The 17,923-nt window shown below is 34.3% G+C and overlaps 1 protein-coding gene across 3 annotated transcripts in view; it reads left to right on the top strand.

The window, feature by feature from the left end:
* UBR3 (ubiquitin protein ligase E3 component n-recognin 3) overlaps nt 1-17,923 on the top strand; it is a 256,549-nt gene that overhangs the window by 105,409 nt on the left and 133,217 nt on the right. For all 3 annotated transcript variants that reach the window (XM_055379137.2, XM_055379139.2, XM_055379138.2), the window contains exons 20-23: nt 9,409-9,550; nt 13,212-13,316; nt 14,471-14,644; nt 16,536-16,996. In XM_055379137.2, coding sequence (XP_055235112.1) covers nt 9,409-9,550; nt 13,212-13,316; nt 14,471-14,644; nt 16,536-16,996 — 882 coding nt within the window. The remainder of the gene's footprint in view (nt 1-9,408; nt 9,551-13,211; nt 13,317-14,470; nt 14,645-16,535; nt 16,997-17,923) is intronic.

A 17,923-nucleotide genomic window follows, 5' to 3' on the forward strand; every position in this document is an offset into this window, starting at 1 on the left:
AGTATACTTTCATTCTTTAAAGGTGAAAATAATAATTTAAGGTTTAAAAAATAATCTGGTGGAGATTTATGTTAAGATCTTTATCCAAAATTTGATGTTAATCTGATAAATTTAGAACATGATCACTAAATTAAAAAACAGAAACTTATTTAGTTGCTGTTCCATCAGTGGAATTAAAGGCTTGGTTTTGTGTTGTTCTACTTTTGAACCAGTAGGGGAGGCACAAGTTAAGAGAATAGAATTCTCTGACATCAGAGATGGTGACGGGTGTCTGTAATAAGTGAACATATTTCTGTGTTCATGACAACTGGGAAAATGGCCAAAGCAAAATTAATTTTACTTGTAAATATTTAACAAAATAGTTTACGGTATTGATGACTGCAGAAGACAAAAATTTTGAAAGATATCTTTTAAATGCAGAATTCAATTTTGTATGTTATTGTAAATTGTAGACCATTGTAAATGTATTATTTCCACCTCTTTTTAAACCTTAATAGTTAATATTATATTGCCAAATATCACAAGATATCATCTTTTACTTGTGCTTTCCTACAGCTAAAGTTAAACATTTAAAAAGCAAGTTTAAATGATGCAAATGTCCTTGATTTTGAGAAAGTATTAGCACTTATCCAGATAACTATCAAAGTGAAACTTCTCTTTTGCCAAGACTTTGCAGTAATAGAAATATCTATCACAGACAAATATCTGAAGAAAGTTTTTAATGTGGAATTTTAATTCACTTCCTCCCCCTAAACAAAACCAAAACAATCTTTAAATCAATAACAACAACAACAACAACAACAACAACAACAACAACAACAACAGCCCAGTTCAGCCATCGGCATCTCTCTCTCCGTTTCTCTAAACCCTTGGAGAAATTAGACTGAGGTTCTCTTTCTCTGGTTTCTTAACTCCCTCTTTTTCTGCTTTTCATGTAGTTTTGTAAAAATGTACTTGCTTGTAGTCTTTTACTAAACTCTTAGCTCCTTGAGGGAAGATATTTTTATCTCTGTATCTCATCTACATCTTTAATACTTATCTCAATGCTGGCACTTAGTAGGTATTCATAATATATTTGTTGAATAAATAAATTTGAGTAATTCCTGTTGAAAAATTGAAAAATGAAGAAAATTAGGAAGAAGCATTTGCATGGAAAACCTTATTGAGACTTCATAAACACCAGTCTTAAATGGCTCTGCCTTTTTTTCAGGGTACTGATGATGGTTAGTTGTTTTGAATGTATAAGAATTAAGTAAATTTTATTCTCTTTTACTTTGTAGTTACTAGAAATTTGGACTGAGATTGGGCTGAAACTTTCAAAGCTTTGAAGGAATCATTAAATAATGTAATCAATTTTAAATGGGACATTTTATTTAACAGTACATATTTATTGAATGCTCTGCCTCGGCCTCCCAAAGTGTTGGGATTACACGCATGAGCCACCGTGCCTGGCCAATTTGTTTGCTGTTGATCATTTTCATCTGCTTTTTAGTTTTAAGGGACAAAAAGTGGCTTAACTGATTATACTGGGAGGGATCTTTTTTTATTTGCAAGCAGGCCTTTTGGAGGTCATCTTGCAAACTAAAATGAAAAATGGTCAGATGAATTTAAACTTTTGTGTTCTCACAATTTAGCTCTGTGCCAGGCACTTTAAAGGCAATCAGTAAATATTTGTTAAACGAATGAAAAGTAGATTTCTTTCAGTTTTTGTGCTGAGAGTTTAAGTGAAAGTAAGCCATTTGCTTTATGTGATGCTTAGATGCTTAGAATTTTAGGCTCTTATTGCTGGAAAAGGCCTTTAAGATCTAGTCCAGGTTTTATAAAAGCGTCTTGTGGGCCATCACTGGAAGACAGAGTTGGGCAACAGCAAGAAGAGGCTTAAGCGAGTGAAAGTGGCTCATCCTGCTTCCCTCACTCCCTTCCAAATACCCCTGAGTGGGCATTCAACTCTTAAAAAGAAAACAAAAACAATACAACAACAACAAAGCAAACCAGCAGTTGGAAAACCATCCATTCATTTCAGTGTTATATTTTATATATGAAGACATTGTGGCTCAGAAAAGCTCAGTGAAAATATGTCTGTTTTTTGTTTGTTTGTTTTTGAGACAAGGTCTCACTTTGTCACCCAGGCTGGAGTGCAGTGGCGTGATCATAGCCCACTGCAGCCTCCAAATTCTGGACTCAAGTGATCTTTCCATCTTACCCCCCTGAGTAGCTAGGACTACAGGTGCACACCACCATGCCTGGCTAATTGTTTAAAAGTTTTTTGTAGAGGTGGGTTCTTGCTATATTGCCCAGACTGGTGTTGAACTCTTAGTCTCAAGTGGTCTTCCTGTCTCAGCCGCCCATAGTGCTAGGATTATAGATGTGAGCCATTGTGCCCAGTGAAATATGTCTGACAGTGGCAGTGTTGTTAGAACTATGAGCTAGGCCATTTCCAAAGATAGAAATGATTTCATAAAGCATCTGTTTTAAATTCAACTGTAAAGTACATTTTTAAAAATATGTAATTTCTTATATTTCTGTTGCCTTCTGTCTCCCATCTTGAAGGTTAATGGCTGCTGCCCCATGTTTGAAAGTATGATGTATGAGTTTATATATATCATTTTTGTCTCAAACTAGTCAATAATTACGTGTTGGTTTGAGTCACTTAAATAATTTTTTTCTGTCATGTAGCATTTCATTTGCATTATTCTATTAATGCTTTTGAAAAGAGCAGTCAAAATGATGTATTACTCGGGCCTTCAACAAATATATAACCTTTATTTTGGAACAATTTATTAATCTAGGTGCCACATATTTAGTGGCTACTGCTTAAAGCAAACAAAGAAACGAAGTAAAATTAAAAATTGCTTTTTTAATGCTAAATGAAATAGAATAGTTGAAATATTTCATCATGACTATTGGGATCATTTTGAAAATTACATTTATATGTTGTCACTGTAGTATTATATACAAACCAATTTTTTTATTTTTTATTTATTTTTATTTTTTTGAGATGGAGTTTCACTTTTGTTGCCCAGGCTGGAGTGCAATGGCGTGATCTCGGCTCACCGCAACCTCTGCCTCCCGGATTCAAGCGATACATCCGCCTCAGCCTCCCTAGTAGCTGGGATTACAGGCATGCGCTACCATGCCCGGCTAATTTTGTATTTTCAGTAGAGATGGGGTTTCTCCATGTTGGTCAGTCTGGTCTCGAACTCCCGACCTCAGGTGATCCGCCCACCTCGGCCTCCCAAAGTGCTGGGATTACAGGCGTGAACCACCGTGCCTGGCCCAGAAACCAATTTTTTTAAATGCAAAGTTAATTTTATAGCATCTTCATAATCGTAGGTACAGCTTATTTCTCTGATATATTAATGATAGTTTTCTTATTTTTAAGATTTTTTTCTTCATTCTATGTAGTATCTGTTTCCTCTAAGATGCATTTTCTTTTTATTATTATTATTATTATTATACTTTAAGTTCTAGGGTACATGTGCACAATGTGCAGGTTTCTTACATATGTATACATGTGCCATGTTGGTGTGCTGCACCCATTAACTCGTCATTTACATTAGGTATATCTCCTAATGTTATCCGTCCCCACTCCCCCCACCCCACAACAGGGCCCGGTGTGTGATGTTCCCCTTCCTGTGTCCAAGTGTTTTCATTGTTCAGTTCCCACCTATGAGTGAGAACATGCGGTGTTTGGTTTTCTGTTCTTGAGATAGTTTGCTCAGAATGATGGTTTCCAGCTTCGTCCACGTCCCTACAAAGGACATGAACTCATCCTTTTTTATGGCTGCATAGTATTCCACAGTGTATATGTGCCACATTTTCTTAATCCAGTCTATCATTGTTGGACATTTGGGTTGGTTCCAAGTCTTTGCTGTTGTGAATGGTGCTGCAATAAACATACATGTGCATGTGTCTTTATAGCAGCATGATTTATAACCCTTTGGGTATATACCCAGTAATAGGATGGCTGGGTCAAATGGTATTTCTAGTTCTAGATCCTTGAGGAATCACCACACTGACTTCCACAATGGTTGAACTAGTCAGTGTAAAAGTGTTCCTATTTCTCCACATCCTCTCCAGCACCTGTTGTTTCCTGACTTTTTAATGATTGCCATTCTAACTGGTGTGAGATGGTATCTCATTGTGGTTTTGATTTGCATTTCTCTGATGGCCAGTGATGATGAGCATTTTTTCATATGTCTTTTGGCTGCATAAATGTCTTCTTTTGAGAAGTGTCTGTTCATATCCTTCGCCCACTTTTTGATGGGGTTGTTTGCTTTTTTCTTGTAAATTTGTTTAAGTTCTTTGTAGATTCTGGATATCAGCCCTTTGTCAGATGAGTAGATTGCAAAAATTTTCTCCCATTCTGTAGGTTGCCTGTTCACTCTGATGGTAGTTTCTTTTGCAGTGCAGAAGCTCTTTAGTTTGATTAGATCCCATGTGTCAATTTTGTCTTTTGTTGCCATTGCTTTTGGTGTTTTAGACATGAAGTTCTTGCCCATGCCTATGTCCTGAATGGTATTGCCCAGGTTTTCCTCTAGGGTTTTTATGGTTTTAGGTCTGACATTTAAGTCTTTAATCCATCTAAGATGCATTTTCTATTGTTCAGTCTCTAGCTTTCAAGTTAGAGGCATTCCCCAGATGTCTGACAATGTTGACTGCTTGTTATTAAGAGCTCTTGAGTGCATTGGTGGAACTTGTAGATTCTGAATTTTAATATAGGGTGATTTGGGTAGGCAGGTTTGTTGAGAAGCACTTGTGTTAGATCTTTCTTTTTGGCCTGGTCAGATTCCTCAGGGAAGTATCCTCAGATATTGCCCAGAAGGAAATGATATTGGTGCTATTATTCTGTAAACGGATTGAGAGACAAGGCCTAGGGACTCTGAGTCAAATACTTATATGATGATTTTAATCTCTCATCCTCATATCCTCAATTGTACTTGCTATTTTATCCTCCCCAGAGATGAGTTCTGTAGCCAAAATTCTGTTTCAGTGGTGGAAAGGCAGTTTTCATCCGATCCTCCTTATTTTAGCCCCTTGCCTTCCCACCTCCATTTATAAAGGTATCAGGTGCTGCCAATTTTGTTGCTCATTTTTTAATTGCACTTTTTATTATTGAGTTTTAAGACCTCTTTGTATATTCTGAATACTAGACTTATCAGTTATATGATTTGCAAATATTTTCTTTCTCCTTTTTTTTTTTTTTTTGAGACAGTGTCACTCTGTTGCCCAGGCTGGTGGCATGATCACAGTTCTCTGCAGCCTTGGGCCTCCCCAGGCTCATGTGATCCTGATTGGCTTCCCGAGTAGCTGGGACTACAGACATACGCCATCACACATGGCTAATTTTTGAATTTTTTGTAGAGATGGGGTCTCTACATGTGTTGCCCAGGCTGGTTTGATCTCTGCAGCTTAAGTGATCTGCCTGCCTCAGCCTCCCAAAGTGTTGGGATAACAGGCATGAGCCATTGTGCCCAGTCTGTAAATGTTTTCTGTCATTCTGTGGATTGTCTTTTTCACTTACTTGAAAGTGTTCTTTGGGTCACAAATGTTTTAAATTTTGATGAATTCCAATTTTTTTCTTTAATTTTCCTGTTTGTTGCCTAAATTAATTTAATTTTCCTTCTGTTGCCTAAATCAAGGTCACAAATACCTAAACCTATGTTTTTCCCCAAGAGTTTTATGCCTAAAAATATAAAACTAAAGCTGAAGCTTTTACATCAAATTCTCTGATCGATTTTGAGTTAGTTTTTATGTATGCTGTGAGGTAGTGGTCCAACTTAATTCTTATTCATGTGGTGTTCCTTTGAGTTTTAATAGACCTTGCCTGTTCAACAACCCGGGCCTCATACATCTTTTTTTGTGGATAACTTAAAACTACACATTCACTTTCTTTAAAGGTTTTAGGCTTGCTTAGGTTATCTCTTGAAAAAAATTGCTAAGTTATATTTTTCTAAGAAATCTTTAAGTTTATATTTAATGATTAAAAAATCTTCCCTGTGTTTTTATTCCTATTATTTATTTGTGTTTGCTATTTCTTATTTTGAATTAGGTGTCATATGAGATGATTATCAGTTTTATTATGTTTTCTAAGAACCAAGTTTTGATTGTCTCTCTCCTCCCACCCCCATTTTCTATTTCATTCTTATTCTTTTTTCCTCTATTACTTATTAACTTTTTTTTTTTTTGAGATGGAGTCTCGCCCTGTCGCCCAGGCTGGAGTGCAGTGGCAGGATCTCTGCTCACTGCAAGCTCCATCTCCCAGGTTCATGCCATTCTCCTGCCTCAGCCTCCTGAGTAGCTGGGACTACAGGCGCCCGCCACCATACCCAACTAATTTTTTGTATTTTTTTTTTTTTTTAGTAGAGACGGGCCTTCACCATGTTAGCCAGGATGGTCTCGATCTCCTGACCTCGTGATCCGCCCACCTCAGTCTCCCAAAGTGGTGGGATTACAGGTGTGAGCCATCGTGCCAGGCCTTTTTTTTTCCTTTTTTGAGGCAGTCTCACTCTGTCTTCCAGGCTGGTGTGTAGTGGTGCAATCTTGGCTCACTGTAGCCTTTAACTCCTGGGCTCAAGCGATCTTCCCACCTCAGCCTCCTGAGTAGCTGGGATTACAGGGGTGCATCACCATGCTTGGCTAATTTTTGTATTTTTTGTAGATACAGGGTTTCATCATGTTGCCCAGGCTGGTCTTGAACTACTGAGCTCAAAGTGATCTGCTTGCCTTGGCCTCCCAAAGTGCTGAGATTACAGGTGTGAGCCACTATGCCAGGCCATTATTATCTTCTTTCAATTTAGTTTGGATTGTCTTTTTTCCTTTTCTGGGATACTTGGTCGTTGCTGTTGTTTCAGTGCATGTGGTTTTCATTTTTAATTACTCCCTTTTAATTTTTATTGTTATAGATTTTAAAAACATTTTAATTGATATATCTTAGCCTTAACATTACCTTTTACACAGTATCTGAAGATACTTCTCTGATAGTTTCTTACATGTGCACAATGTGTAATGATCAAATCAGGGAAATTGGGATATTCATCACCTCAAACATTTATCTTCTTTTTATGTTGGGAACATTACAGTTCTTCTAGCTATTTTGAAATATAAAATACATTATTATTAACTATAATTTGGATGCTTAGTTGTTGATTTTTTAACAAATGTATGGATTTTAAGGCTATGTATTTCCTTCTAAGTACTACTTTAGTTGTGGCCCACAACTTTTTCTATGTAGTTTAGGCTTTAAATTTTTCTGTTATGATTTTTAATGGCTTCTGAATTTCTAAGAGCATAGTGCTTTAAAATGTCTGCATGTCTGGAGTTTTGAGTTATATTTTTAAGTTGGTTTCTAGTTTTATTTGCTATGTGACAAGTGAATGTGGTTCATGTATCTGTTTTTTTGATATTTTTGAGATTTACTTTGCATTCTACATATTTAGTCAATTTTTATAAATATTCTAAGCGCTGTTAAAATTATGTGTGTTCTCTCATTGTTGCATGTTACCTTTGCCCATGCTTCTTAATTGTGTTGTTAAAAATCTTAAAACTGTTTACCAATGTTTTTCTGGCTCTCATTTAGATAAGTATGTTAATATCCTTTACTGTGGTTGTAGATTTGTCGTTTTCTCTGTGTAATTCCCTCAAAATTTGCCTTTTGTGTTATGAGGCTGCTATTACAGTTGTCCCCTCTTATCTGTGGTTTAGTTTTCTGTACTTTCAGTTACCTGTAGCCAATGGCTGTCCAAAAATATTAAATGGAAAATTCCAGAAATAAGTAATTTATAGATTTTAAATTATATGCCATTATAAGCAGGATGATGAATTCTTGTGCCATCCTGCTCTGTCCCATCTGGGATATGGATTGTTCCTTAGTCCAGTGTACCATGCTGTATATACTACTCACTTGTTAGTTATTGACATTGTCTGCTCCTGACATCCAGCCATCACATTGTCATGGCCTGATGATTCAGGATCACCTGAAGCAGATGTTCCTCCTTCTGATGACATGTTGTTAGAAGGTCGTTAGTAGCCCGATACCATGTCACAGTGCTTACTATCATTCACTTCACTTCATCTCATCACATAGGCATTTTATCATCTCATATCATCACAAGAATAACAGGAGTGAGTATAGTACAGTGGTCCCCCTATTATCCTCAGGACATGTTCCAAGACCCACAGTGGATGCCTGAAATGAGGGATGGTATCCAAACCCTATATATACTATGTTTTTCTCCTACAGTACATACCTATGATAAAGCTTAATTTATAAATTAGAGATAGTGAGAGATTAACAGTAATAACTAAAGATAAAATAAAACAATTATAACAATACTCCGAATGGCATCCAATTGAAAACCTATGAATTATTTCTGGAGATTTTCATTTAATATTTTCTGACCGTGGTTGACCATGGGTAACTGAAACTGTGGAAAGTGAAACTAGGTATAAGGGGGACTACTATACATAAGGTATTTTGATAGAGAAAGCATGTACACATTCACCTAACTTTTATTACAGTATATTGCTGTAATCTATTATCACTTACTGTTGTTAATCTCTTACTGTGTCTAATTTATAAATTAACCTTTATCATAGGTATGTATGTGTAGGAAAACATAGTATGTAGAGAGTTTGTTATTATCCATATTTTCGGGCATCTACTGGGGGCTTTGGAACGTGTTCCCTGAAGATAAGAGGAGACTACTGTATTTGCATACAAGTTCATAATTATCTTCTTGGGGAACTTGTTCTTACATCCCAGAAGAGACAGACAAGCTAATTCATTCTCCTTGTGAGTTACTCTTTCAGTGAGGGTAAAGCCTGTCAAGGGTCTCAGCTTTAGGTGGGATCTCAGTTCTATCTCTGAGCCTTGTGTGAGCCCAATATACCTTGTGATCTGTTTGCTCAAGGACTTTAAAACCACTGGCACAGTGTTAGTGCTTGTCATTAATTCCTTCTTTTTTTCTGGTAACTGGAGAATTCCACTTTTGTGTGAGCTCAAATACGCATTCAAAAGATTACATTTATATTTTATCCAGCTTTTCCAACCATTCGTAGTGGGAGAATTTTCAGGTCGTCTATTTTGCTTAATCGTTACAGCTGGAAATTTCCTTGCTGAGTACTTCATGTGTATTCTTTCTGTTCATTTCTCTTTGTTAGCACTTTAAAGTTTATATATTTTTAAATTTTCAGCTTAGCTCTCTTTACTCATCTTTAGCCATTAGGAAAAGAAATAGTAATGTTCATTGTGTAGACAATAGATACCTCTTTGGCATTTTAAGCAATTTGATTAAAAATAGCACTGCATAAAATATTGTGACAGAAATTGGTGTCTATAAATTACATTTAAACCACAGTTTGATTTTGAGGCTATCATCTAATTCTAGTTTTGTTTTATTTTTACAGTTTAAAACAGAGTGGAAAATTTCCTGGAAATCCCTGGCCTCCATATAAGAAAAGGACATCACTCCATCCTAGCTATAAAGGTCTTATGAGACTTTTGCACTGTAAAACTTTACACATTGTGCTATTCACTCTGCTTTACAAGGTACAGTAGTAATTTGAATAGAAAGACTAAGCTTAGAATTTATTTTCAAATAATAATCCTAAAGGATAATATTTACATAAAAGTACCACTTATAAAGCAAAGTGTATTTATACATTTAAGATGTATGAAGATATGTTATAATCACATGTATTTGAAATCCAAGTTGAACATAACAGAATAGTTACAGCATTCTTTGTGAGAAACTATTTATCTTATCTAGCTACCAATAAAAATATTTATTTATGGATTCTGTAGAACAGTAAGTGAAATACCGTGGAACTACAGGAGGTGTGGAATGAGCTGCAGGGACCAAACAACCATCAGAACCCACTAAAATGACAAAACTAGAATGGCAGTTATGTGAGGCAGTGAATCTTAGGTTGGGGGGTTCTTTTTGCTTTTTCCCTCTAATCAGGAAAGTGACGTGGAAGGATTTGAGTGTGGTTTCTATGTGGCAAGATCAAAAATTGTTTTTGATAAACATTTTAGGAACTAACAAGATGATGCTTTTACTTGCTTGTTATCTAAAATTTGTTTTATTTTGGGATCTTCTCACGTAAGACAGATTTATTTGACTAACATTAATTGTGTACTCAAAAACTTGTGTGAAGCATAATATTGTATAGTATGTATGTGTGTATATAATAGGGATTTTTATAATCTCATCTGCATGAAAGATGAAAGAAGGCTGGGCACGGTGGCTCACGCCTGTAATCCCAGCACTTTGGGAGGCTGAGGTGGGCAGATCACGAGGTCAGGAGTTCGAGACCAGCCTGGCCAACATGGTGAAACCCCGTCTCTACTAAAAATACAAAAATTAGGTGGGTGTGGTGGTGGGTGCCTGTAATCCCAGCTTCTCGGGAGGCCAAGGCAGGAGAATTGCTTGAACCCGGGAGGTGGAGGTTGCAGTGAGCCCAGATTGTGCCACTGCACTCCAGCCTGGGTGACAGAGCAGGACTCCATCTCGGAGGGGGAAGAAAGATGAAAGAAAAAAGAAAATAACTATACTCATGTAGATAATATAACTATATAGACATGATAAATGTTATGCAGGTAGATACAAAGAAAATCTATTGTTCTTCTTCCTAATTAGAATTTGAAAAATTAAAAATTAAAAGAAATTCAAAGAAAAATGAGAATATTTGTTATACAAATTTCCAATTACTATGTGCAATCATTTAACACATTATTTAAGAAAGTATGTGTTTAGTTAGGTAGGAATTTTAGTTTTTTTCTTAATCTTATAATGAAATAGTACTTTTAAATTTCTATACTTCTCTTCCTTTCAACCCTACCCGTGACCAATTTTTCAGTGTACTTGTTTCTAAAGTTTTCCTGTTACAATTTTGGACAGGTGCCTCAAAAAACACCTTGGGTGGTTTATTTTCATTAACTTCCAAGAGGGTTATTCAGTAATTGATTTAAAATGCTCTTTTTCTTTATTAAAAAATGTAGAATATCTTTTTGTACTGAAAAGATATTTGTATTTGTTTTACAAATAATGGACAGTCTTTGAATGTTTACTTAGTGCCAGATTTTGTTTGAAATGCTTTATATATACTTGTAGACATTATTTTGTTTAAGCTAGCAAAAATCCTTATAAGTGAAAGTTCTGTTATTATTCTCCTTTTTCAGATATGAAATTGAGTTTTAGAAGTTAAATAACTAGTTCAGATGGGGAAGCTAAGTACTGTTATAAGTAATAATTAATAAGTGACAAGTAATTCATGAAAAATTAAGGAAGCCTTATGGCAAATTATTTATTATGCTCTTTCAAGTTATATTTTTCAATTTTTTGTATGCTAAATGTACAAATAGTATTTTATGAAAAATAAAAGGACAATGTTTTAGTTGTTACAAGACTATTATAAATGAATTTTTCTCAACTTTAAAATAACTTTCTTGATTTTACTACTAGTAATAATAAAATTCTCCATTGACATTGCGTTGGCAAGTCAACTTTTTAAAAATCAATTTTAGTAAGCCACCTTTATCTTCTGACATGTTTAATGTCAAAATAAAACTCCCTGGAAACATCATTTTTATTTCTTTTTTTTTTTAAGTACCTAATAGAGGGATTTTTTCCTCTTTAGCTCTTAAGTTACTCAATTAAAGCTGTAATCCCACAAGCTTTGAAGTGAAAATTTAATTGAATTTAGCTGGTAATATTTTATTTATCAAGAGGAGATAGTATAGTAATGATAGTCAGTGGCCTGGGGGTCTGAGGTCTGTGTTCTAGTGTTGCTTACACTAGCTAGCTGGTTGTGTGGCTGAGCCTTGGTTTTCTCTCCATAACATAGTGGATCAGAAAGGATGACTTCTGTGGTCTCCCAGCCTTCAGTCTCCTCCTGCTGCTGCCTCTGCTCCTCACATCGTTGGCACCACCCACTCACTATTTGTTGAACACCCATTGCTAGACACTATACAAAGCAAATGACAGATATTAACTCATGCAATCCTTACAACAATTCTGGGCTATAATTTCAGTTTTATTTTTCTTTCTTTTAGTTTTTTTTTTTTTTTTTTTTTGGTTGGGGATGGGACAAGTGAAAGGGCTAGGAGGGGCTCTATAATTCCAATTTTAGAGATAAGAAAACTAAGACCAGAGTCTGTTGCTGAAGGTCAACTAGGAATAAACAGAAATTTGTTTAAAAATCTGTTTTTTAAAAGGTTTTGAATGCCTATGCTCTTCACCACTGTGCCACACAACAGATGAATATAGAAGCCCTCTGAATAGTCAGAAAAACATGAGAGAGTCAGTGACTTGAAAGTCTCTCTATTCTTTAATTGTGGTAGGTTAGGTCTTAAGCAATTAAGACCTCCTTTCCAAGTCCCCTCAGCCATCTGGGCAGCTTCTGCGAGGCTCAGCTTATCCTGTCCTCTTTTTTGCTCTCTGCTATCTCGCCCACAATTAAAACTGCTGCTGCCTACAGAATTTCTTCCTTTCATCCTTTCCATCATTTGGCCAGATGACTTTTATAATGCGGACAAGATGATATCTGCCAGGCCATTTTGTTACTTGTGGTATTTTAGGTATCTTCTGGTTAGTGGTCTGTTATATCATATTGAATGAGTGATTGGTGTAGGTAGCCCAGAAATCCTGTTAAGACGTATAAGGCTTGTATTGAGTAATCCATAGGTCAGATGTATCAAATTTTCCTCAGAGAAGCCTTTTTACTAACCACTTGCATTCCTTCTACCTTTCTCCTCCATATATATCCCACACTGACATACATATGAATGTAGCTACTCAAAATACTCAGAGGCTCAGAACTTTAATTTTAGAGACATATTTTTAAGAACATTAATGTACCATAAACATTTATTGTGCTGCCAGTTATATGCCAGGTGCTGTGCTAAACACATTTGCATGAATTATCCTATTTGGTAAACTTATTTATCTGATGGCCTTGTCATCAAGAGAAGAGTGTCAGCAAATTAGGATATAAAAATATTCTTATTAAATTATTTTATTAAATACTTATATTCGTATGAATTTTTTTTAGTGGACTCTCTGACCTACCTTTAGAAAATTTGCGAACTGGTATTTCTAGATATTAAAGTACTTTTCGTCTATAACAGTAAAATATTTTTGGATCTCTAAATGAAATACATTTTGTGGAAAAAAGTAATTATGAGGCATTTTCTTCCCTTTTTAAAGATTTTGATGGATCATCAAAATCTGTCAGAACATGTACTCTGCATGGTTTTATATCTGATTGAATTAGGACTCGAAAATTCTGCTGAAGAAGAATCAGATGAAGAGGTAAGTGGTTTTTATAATTTAAAATTTTTAGATAGGCAGCCCCTATCTGGCTCCAACCAATTGTTGCCAAACCAGGCATGTTGTACTTTTCCTAGTTATGACATACCTTAGGAAAATGTATTTGTGAATTCATCTTGAGGTGTATTTATGTTTTCATCAGACTCATAAGATCTTTTAAAGAACTACTAGAAAAGGCCCTTTGGGATCTTCAAATACATACAGTTTTTTAGGGCCTTCATTGATACATTAAATTCTATTATGGAATTATTGAATTTGAAATTTGTAATTCCTATCACAAAAATTAAGAAAAATGTTTAATGCATTTTTGGTGTTATGCTAAGAAAATTGATTATTGGCAAACAATTACCAGTAATCAATAAATAACCAGTAAAACTGAAGTTAGGACTTAGCTCCAAAAATTCTAATAATTTGATTAGGGATTATTTTTGAGTAGCAAATTCTTCCTGTAAAGGTTTGAAGGTAATGGCATGAATATTGTTATATGGGAGAATGTTTAAAGTACTTAAAAGTTGTTACTTTGTTTCAGGACTTTAGAAGTATTGTGTCCATAAAAGCAATTGTTACTACAAATTAGTTTTACTAATGTGTAGGATTCTCCTCATCTCTTCCCTCCTAAATGACAAAATATAACACAGCATAATAATAGCAAAAACAAGTTAAAGAAACCACTTTGTAGTTCTTTGTAGTCCAAGTTGAATCAACATATGTTCTTTCATAGATGTTAAAAGGTTATAAAGATTCCTCTATGATTAGTGATACCTTTGGTTGATTTTTCAGTTTCCTCCCAATTTGTCCAAATTAGCATTATTTGTATTACTAATGGGTGAGGATGAATATTCTGTAATGTTCAGTATTCTAGATTGAAAAATGTATTTAAAAATGTATTTTAAATCAGGAATTTAGCTGATTCCATTGGACATACCCATATTAGTATTGAGAAATTTATTCCTGCATTTTTTGTTTGAATTTGGTTTTATTATTTAAATTGATTCACTTTATAATTTGTGGATGAGACAATAAGGGATTCAGGATTATGATAGGCAGTGGATGATTTTGGGGGGCTTGTTACATCTCCATTGTACCTTGGACCTGATGTGGCAAGACTTGATATTCATTTTTTTTTTTTATTTTAGGCATCAGTGGGTGGACCAGAACGTTGTCATGACAGTTGGTTTCCTGGCAGTAATTTAGTGTCAAACATGCGACACTTTATAAACTATGTTAGAGTAAGAGTTCCAGAGACTGCTCCTGAAGTAAAGAGAGACTCACCTGCAAGTACTAGCTCTGATAACTTGGGTTCTTTACAAGTAAGTGTAAATGTAAGAAAGAAAATAAGAAAAAGCTTTATGTTATGTATGTTATGTTGGGATATACTGTTCCTATAATATCCAAAAGAAAAAAAAATGTGGTTGTAGATAACTTTAAATTGTCTTTTATTTCCTCTGATATATCTATGTAACTTCTACCTTACCAGTCTTTTTCCCTTAATCTGCCAGAGTTCACGACGGCCTAAAGTTCTTCAAAGAGAGGTAGATGTGTATGATATTTTCATTAACTAGCAACATGGCTTTAACTGGAAATGGGGAAAAACCGCTTTGAAGTATTTGTGTGTGTATGGGTGTTTAATTAATATGGTTAAATTTAAAAGAAAGTTTCTTGGATTTATGTGTGTTTTTTTTTTTTTGACAAAGTGATTTAAGCTTAATATTAAAGAAAATTTATATTATTGAGCTTAAAAATAATACTGAGTATTTAATAGTGTATTTTTCTTATTAGTGTTCGAAGTATTTTGGACCAATTATAGGGAGCATATTTGAGTCTCTTTACATTCATCATTGCCACTGTATTACTAACATCTTAAAAATGACTTGGATATTTTCTAAATTAAAATAAATTTAATTGCTAGCAGCATGCTCATTTGCAAATAACTTTGTTTTTGCTTCTATGGCAATTAACTTTGATAAAATAAGCCTATAAAGTCTTAAATTCTGTATATTATGGCTTTGGACTCATTTTGAAAATCAGCGCTCTTATTGCATGTAAGTTAATTTTTAAAAAGCAGTAATGAAAAATCTTGAAATGACATTGTAAGTAACTAAACTTAAGCAGTTTTAGTCTCCACAACCTAGATTTTTGTGAGTAGAGAACATTGAATCAGACATTTCTTATAGTAGAGTCTATTTGTAGGAGCTTTCTTGGTCTTTGACAACGTGTTTTCGCTGTAAGCAAAAACTGGAAACTCTGTAAGAGGCTTTTGCCTCTAATGCTGGTAGAGAGTACTTTAAAAAACAGCTTGGATGTTAAAAAATAGTGTATACTGTCGTTTAACTCACAAAAGCTCAACTGATATTAGAACATCCTTTCTATGCTCGCTTTAAAAAATAAATTCATTAAACTGACTCATATCTTAATTAAAAGATGTTTTCTGAGAGCCCTGGTGCAGTTTGATTGCTTTAGCAAAAAAGCTTTTTAGGAGATGAATTATTGAGGAAAATACTTAGTTAAAAAAAAAAACTGTTCAAAAAACAAATCATAGTCCTTGACCCACAAACCAAAAACAAATCAAAAACAAATCACAAATCACAGTTTTAATTTCATATTAAAATTTAATAAAACAAATTAAATTTCATATTAAAATATGAAAGTTTGATTTTTCATCCTTATATTTCAATTTAGTAACTTTAAGCATTTATGTTAGAATTTTCAAACTTTAAAGTTCCTTAAAAGTGAAATTAATTACTAGTTCAGATTTATTAGCTTAGAAAATTTTTTTTAAAACTAATTTATAATTTTCTTAACTGGAAACTGTAGCAGTCTTCCAGAAGTTAGTAAGGAGTACCCTATTCTTCATGAATGTTGACCAGAACAGCTTTTCCTCTTTTAAACTAATGAATAATTTAGTTGATGATTCTCTTTAATATGGCTGTAGATACTACTTAAGCTTTGTCTGTTTTCAGAAGGTTGAAAAGGAGGTGTTACTGCTGATGATCTCCTCCTTATTACTGTTTCTAGATTGAGTGGAATTAAATATATTTGAGAGAGAGGTCAAGGGACAAATTTATTTAAAGAGCAAATCTATTGAATAAATCTTTGTATGAAACTGAGCATTCCCTTTGGAAAATATAGTACTAATATGTTTTTAAAATGATGCTAAATAACTTCTCTTGATTTTTCTTTGTTTCTCTTTGTTAATGGTAGAATTCTGGTACAGCTCAAGTTTTCAGTTTAGTAGCAGAACGTAGAAAGAAATTTCAGGAAATCATCAATCGCAGTAGCAGTGAAGCAAATCAGGTGGTTCGTCCCAAAACTTCAAGTAAATGGTCTGCTCCTGGTTCAGCTCCACAGTTAACTACAGCCATTTTGGAAATTAAAGAAAGCATATTGTCTTTGCTAATTAAACTTCACCACAAACTCTCAGGAAAACAAAACTCCTACTATCCTCCTTGGCTTGATGACATAGAAATTTTAATCCAACCAGAAATTCCTAAATACAGTCATGGAGATGGTATAACTGCCGTGGAAAGAATTTTACTAAAAGCTGCATCGCAAAGTAGAATGAACAAACGCATCATTGAAGAGATATGTAGAAAAGTGACCCCTCCTGTACCACCTAAAAAAGTCACTGCAGCAGAGAAGAAAACATTGGACAAAGAAGAAAGGTAATTTTTATTTTTAATGTTTTAAACGTGTGTATAGTTGAAAATTTGATATTTTCTTCCTTTTGGTCATTTGAGGATAATCACCTGGATGTTTAACAGTAACAGTCATAGCTGATTAGTTTGTAACATAAATGGAATGGAGCATAGTCAGTGCTTGTACATGTGATGTATTGAGTTTATTGATGGACAGGTGAGACTTTCTGACCCCAATGTAAAATTACTACCTTAAACCTGTATGTCTCTTTGGAAAAATTGCTACTGCTTTTATTGCTGTAGGGATCTAATAATTCTCTTACTGTTAAAGTTGAACTGTTCAGCTTTAAATGAGAATATTAAAAATATTTAAAATATTTCTCAAAATAAAAATCCAACTGCTTTAGTTTCTTTTGGTCTTTTCTAATCTTTATTAATATATGATTGCTGATTTTTAAAAAGTGATGTTTTAAAACACATTCTGACTAACTTATGCTTCTAGCTTTTGGATCTTTAGGTTGCTTATAATTTGTTGTTAAATTATATTTATAAACTTTTTTTTCATCTTTTGACTTTCTTGAAAAAAATGGGATTTTTAAAAAAATCTCAAGATGTATACTATGTTATGTGGGGTTTGTGGGTCAAGGACTATGAGCATGGTTTGGTTCTTTTTTTTAGTGGTACATTGTTTGCCAGAAGAGTTGTGTTACTGTGCATTGTCACAAATTGTTTCCCAAGAGCCTTGTCAACATTGCTGACCCTGCTGTCATAAACATGACAAGATGAATCTTGAGAGATTGAAACTCCGCATAATTGTCAAACTCTTGGAAAGGGTTCAGTGTTTATTAAAGAAAAAAAAAAAGAGCATGCCTTCTAATGAGTGTGCATAGGCTAAAAGACCCAGGACATTTAAAAAAAAGATTTCAGATCAAATTCAAGATAGTCATTGCTCAC

The sequence above is a fragment of the Gorilla gorilla genome, chromosome 11 (assembly GCF_029281585.2).
Source record: "Gorilla gorilla gorilla isolate KB3781 chromosome 11, NHGRI_mGorGor1-v2.1_pri, whole genome shotgun sequence".
Lineage (NCBI taxonomy): Eukaryota > Metazoa > Chordata > Mammalia > Primates > Hominidae > Gorilla > Gorilla gorilla.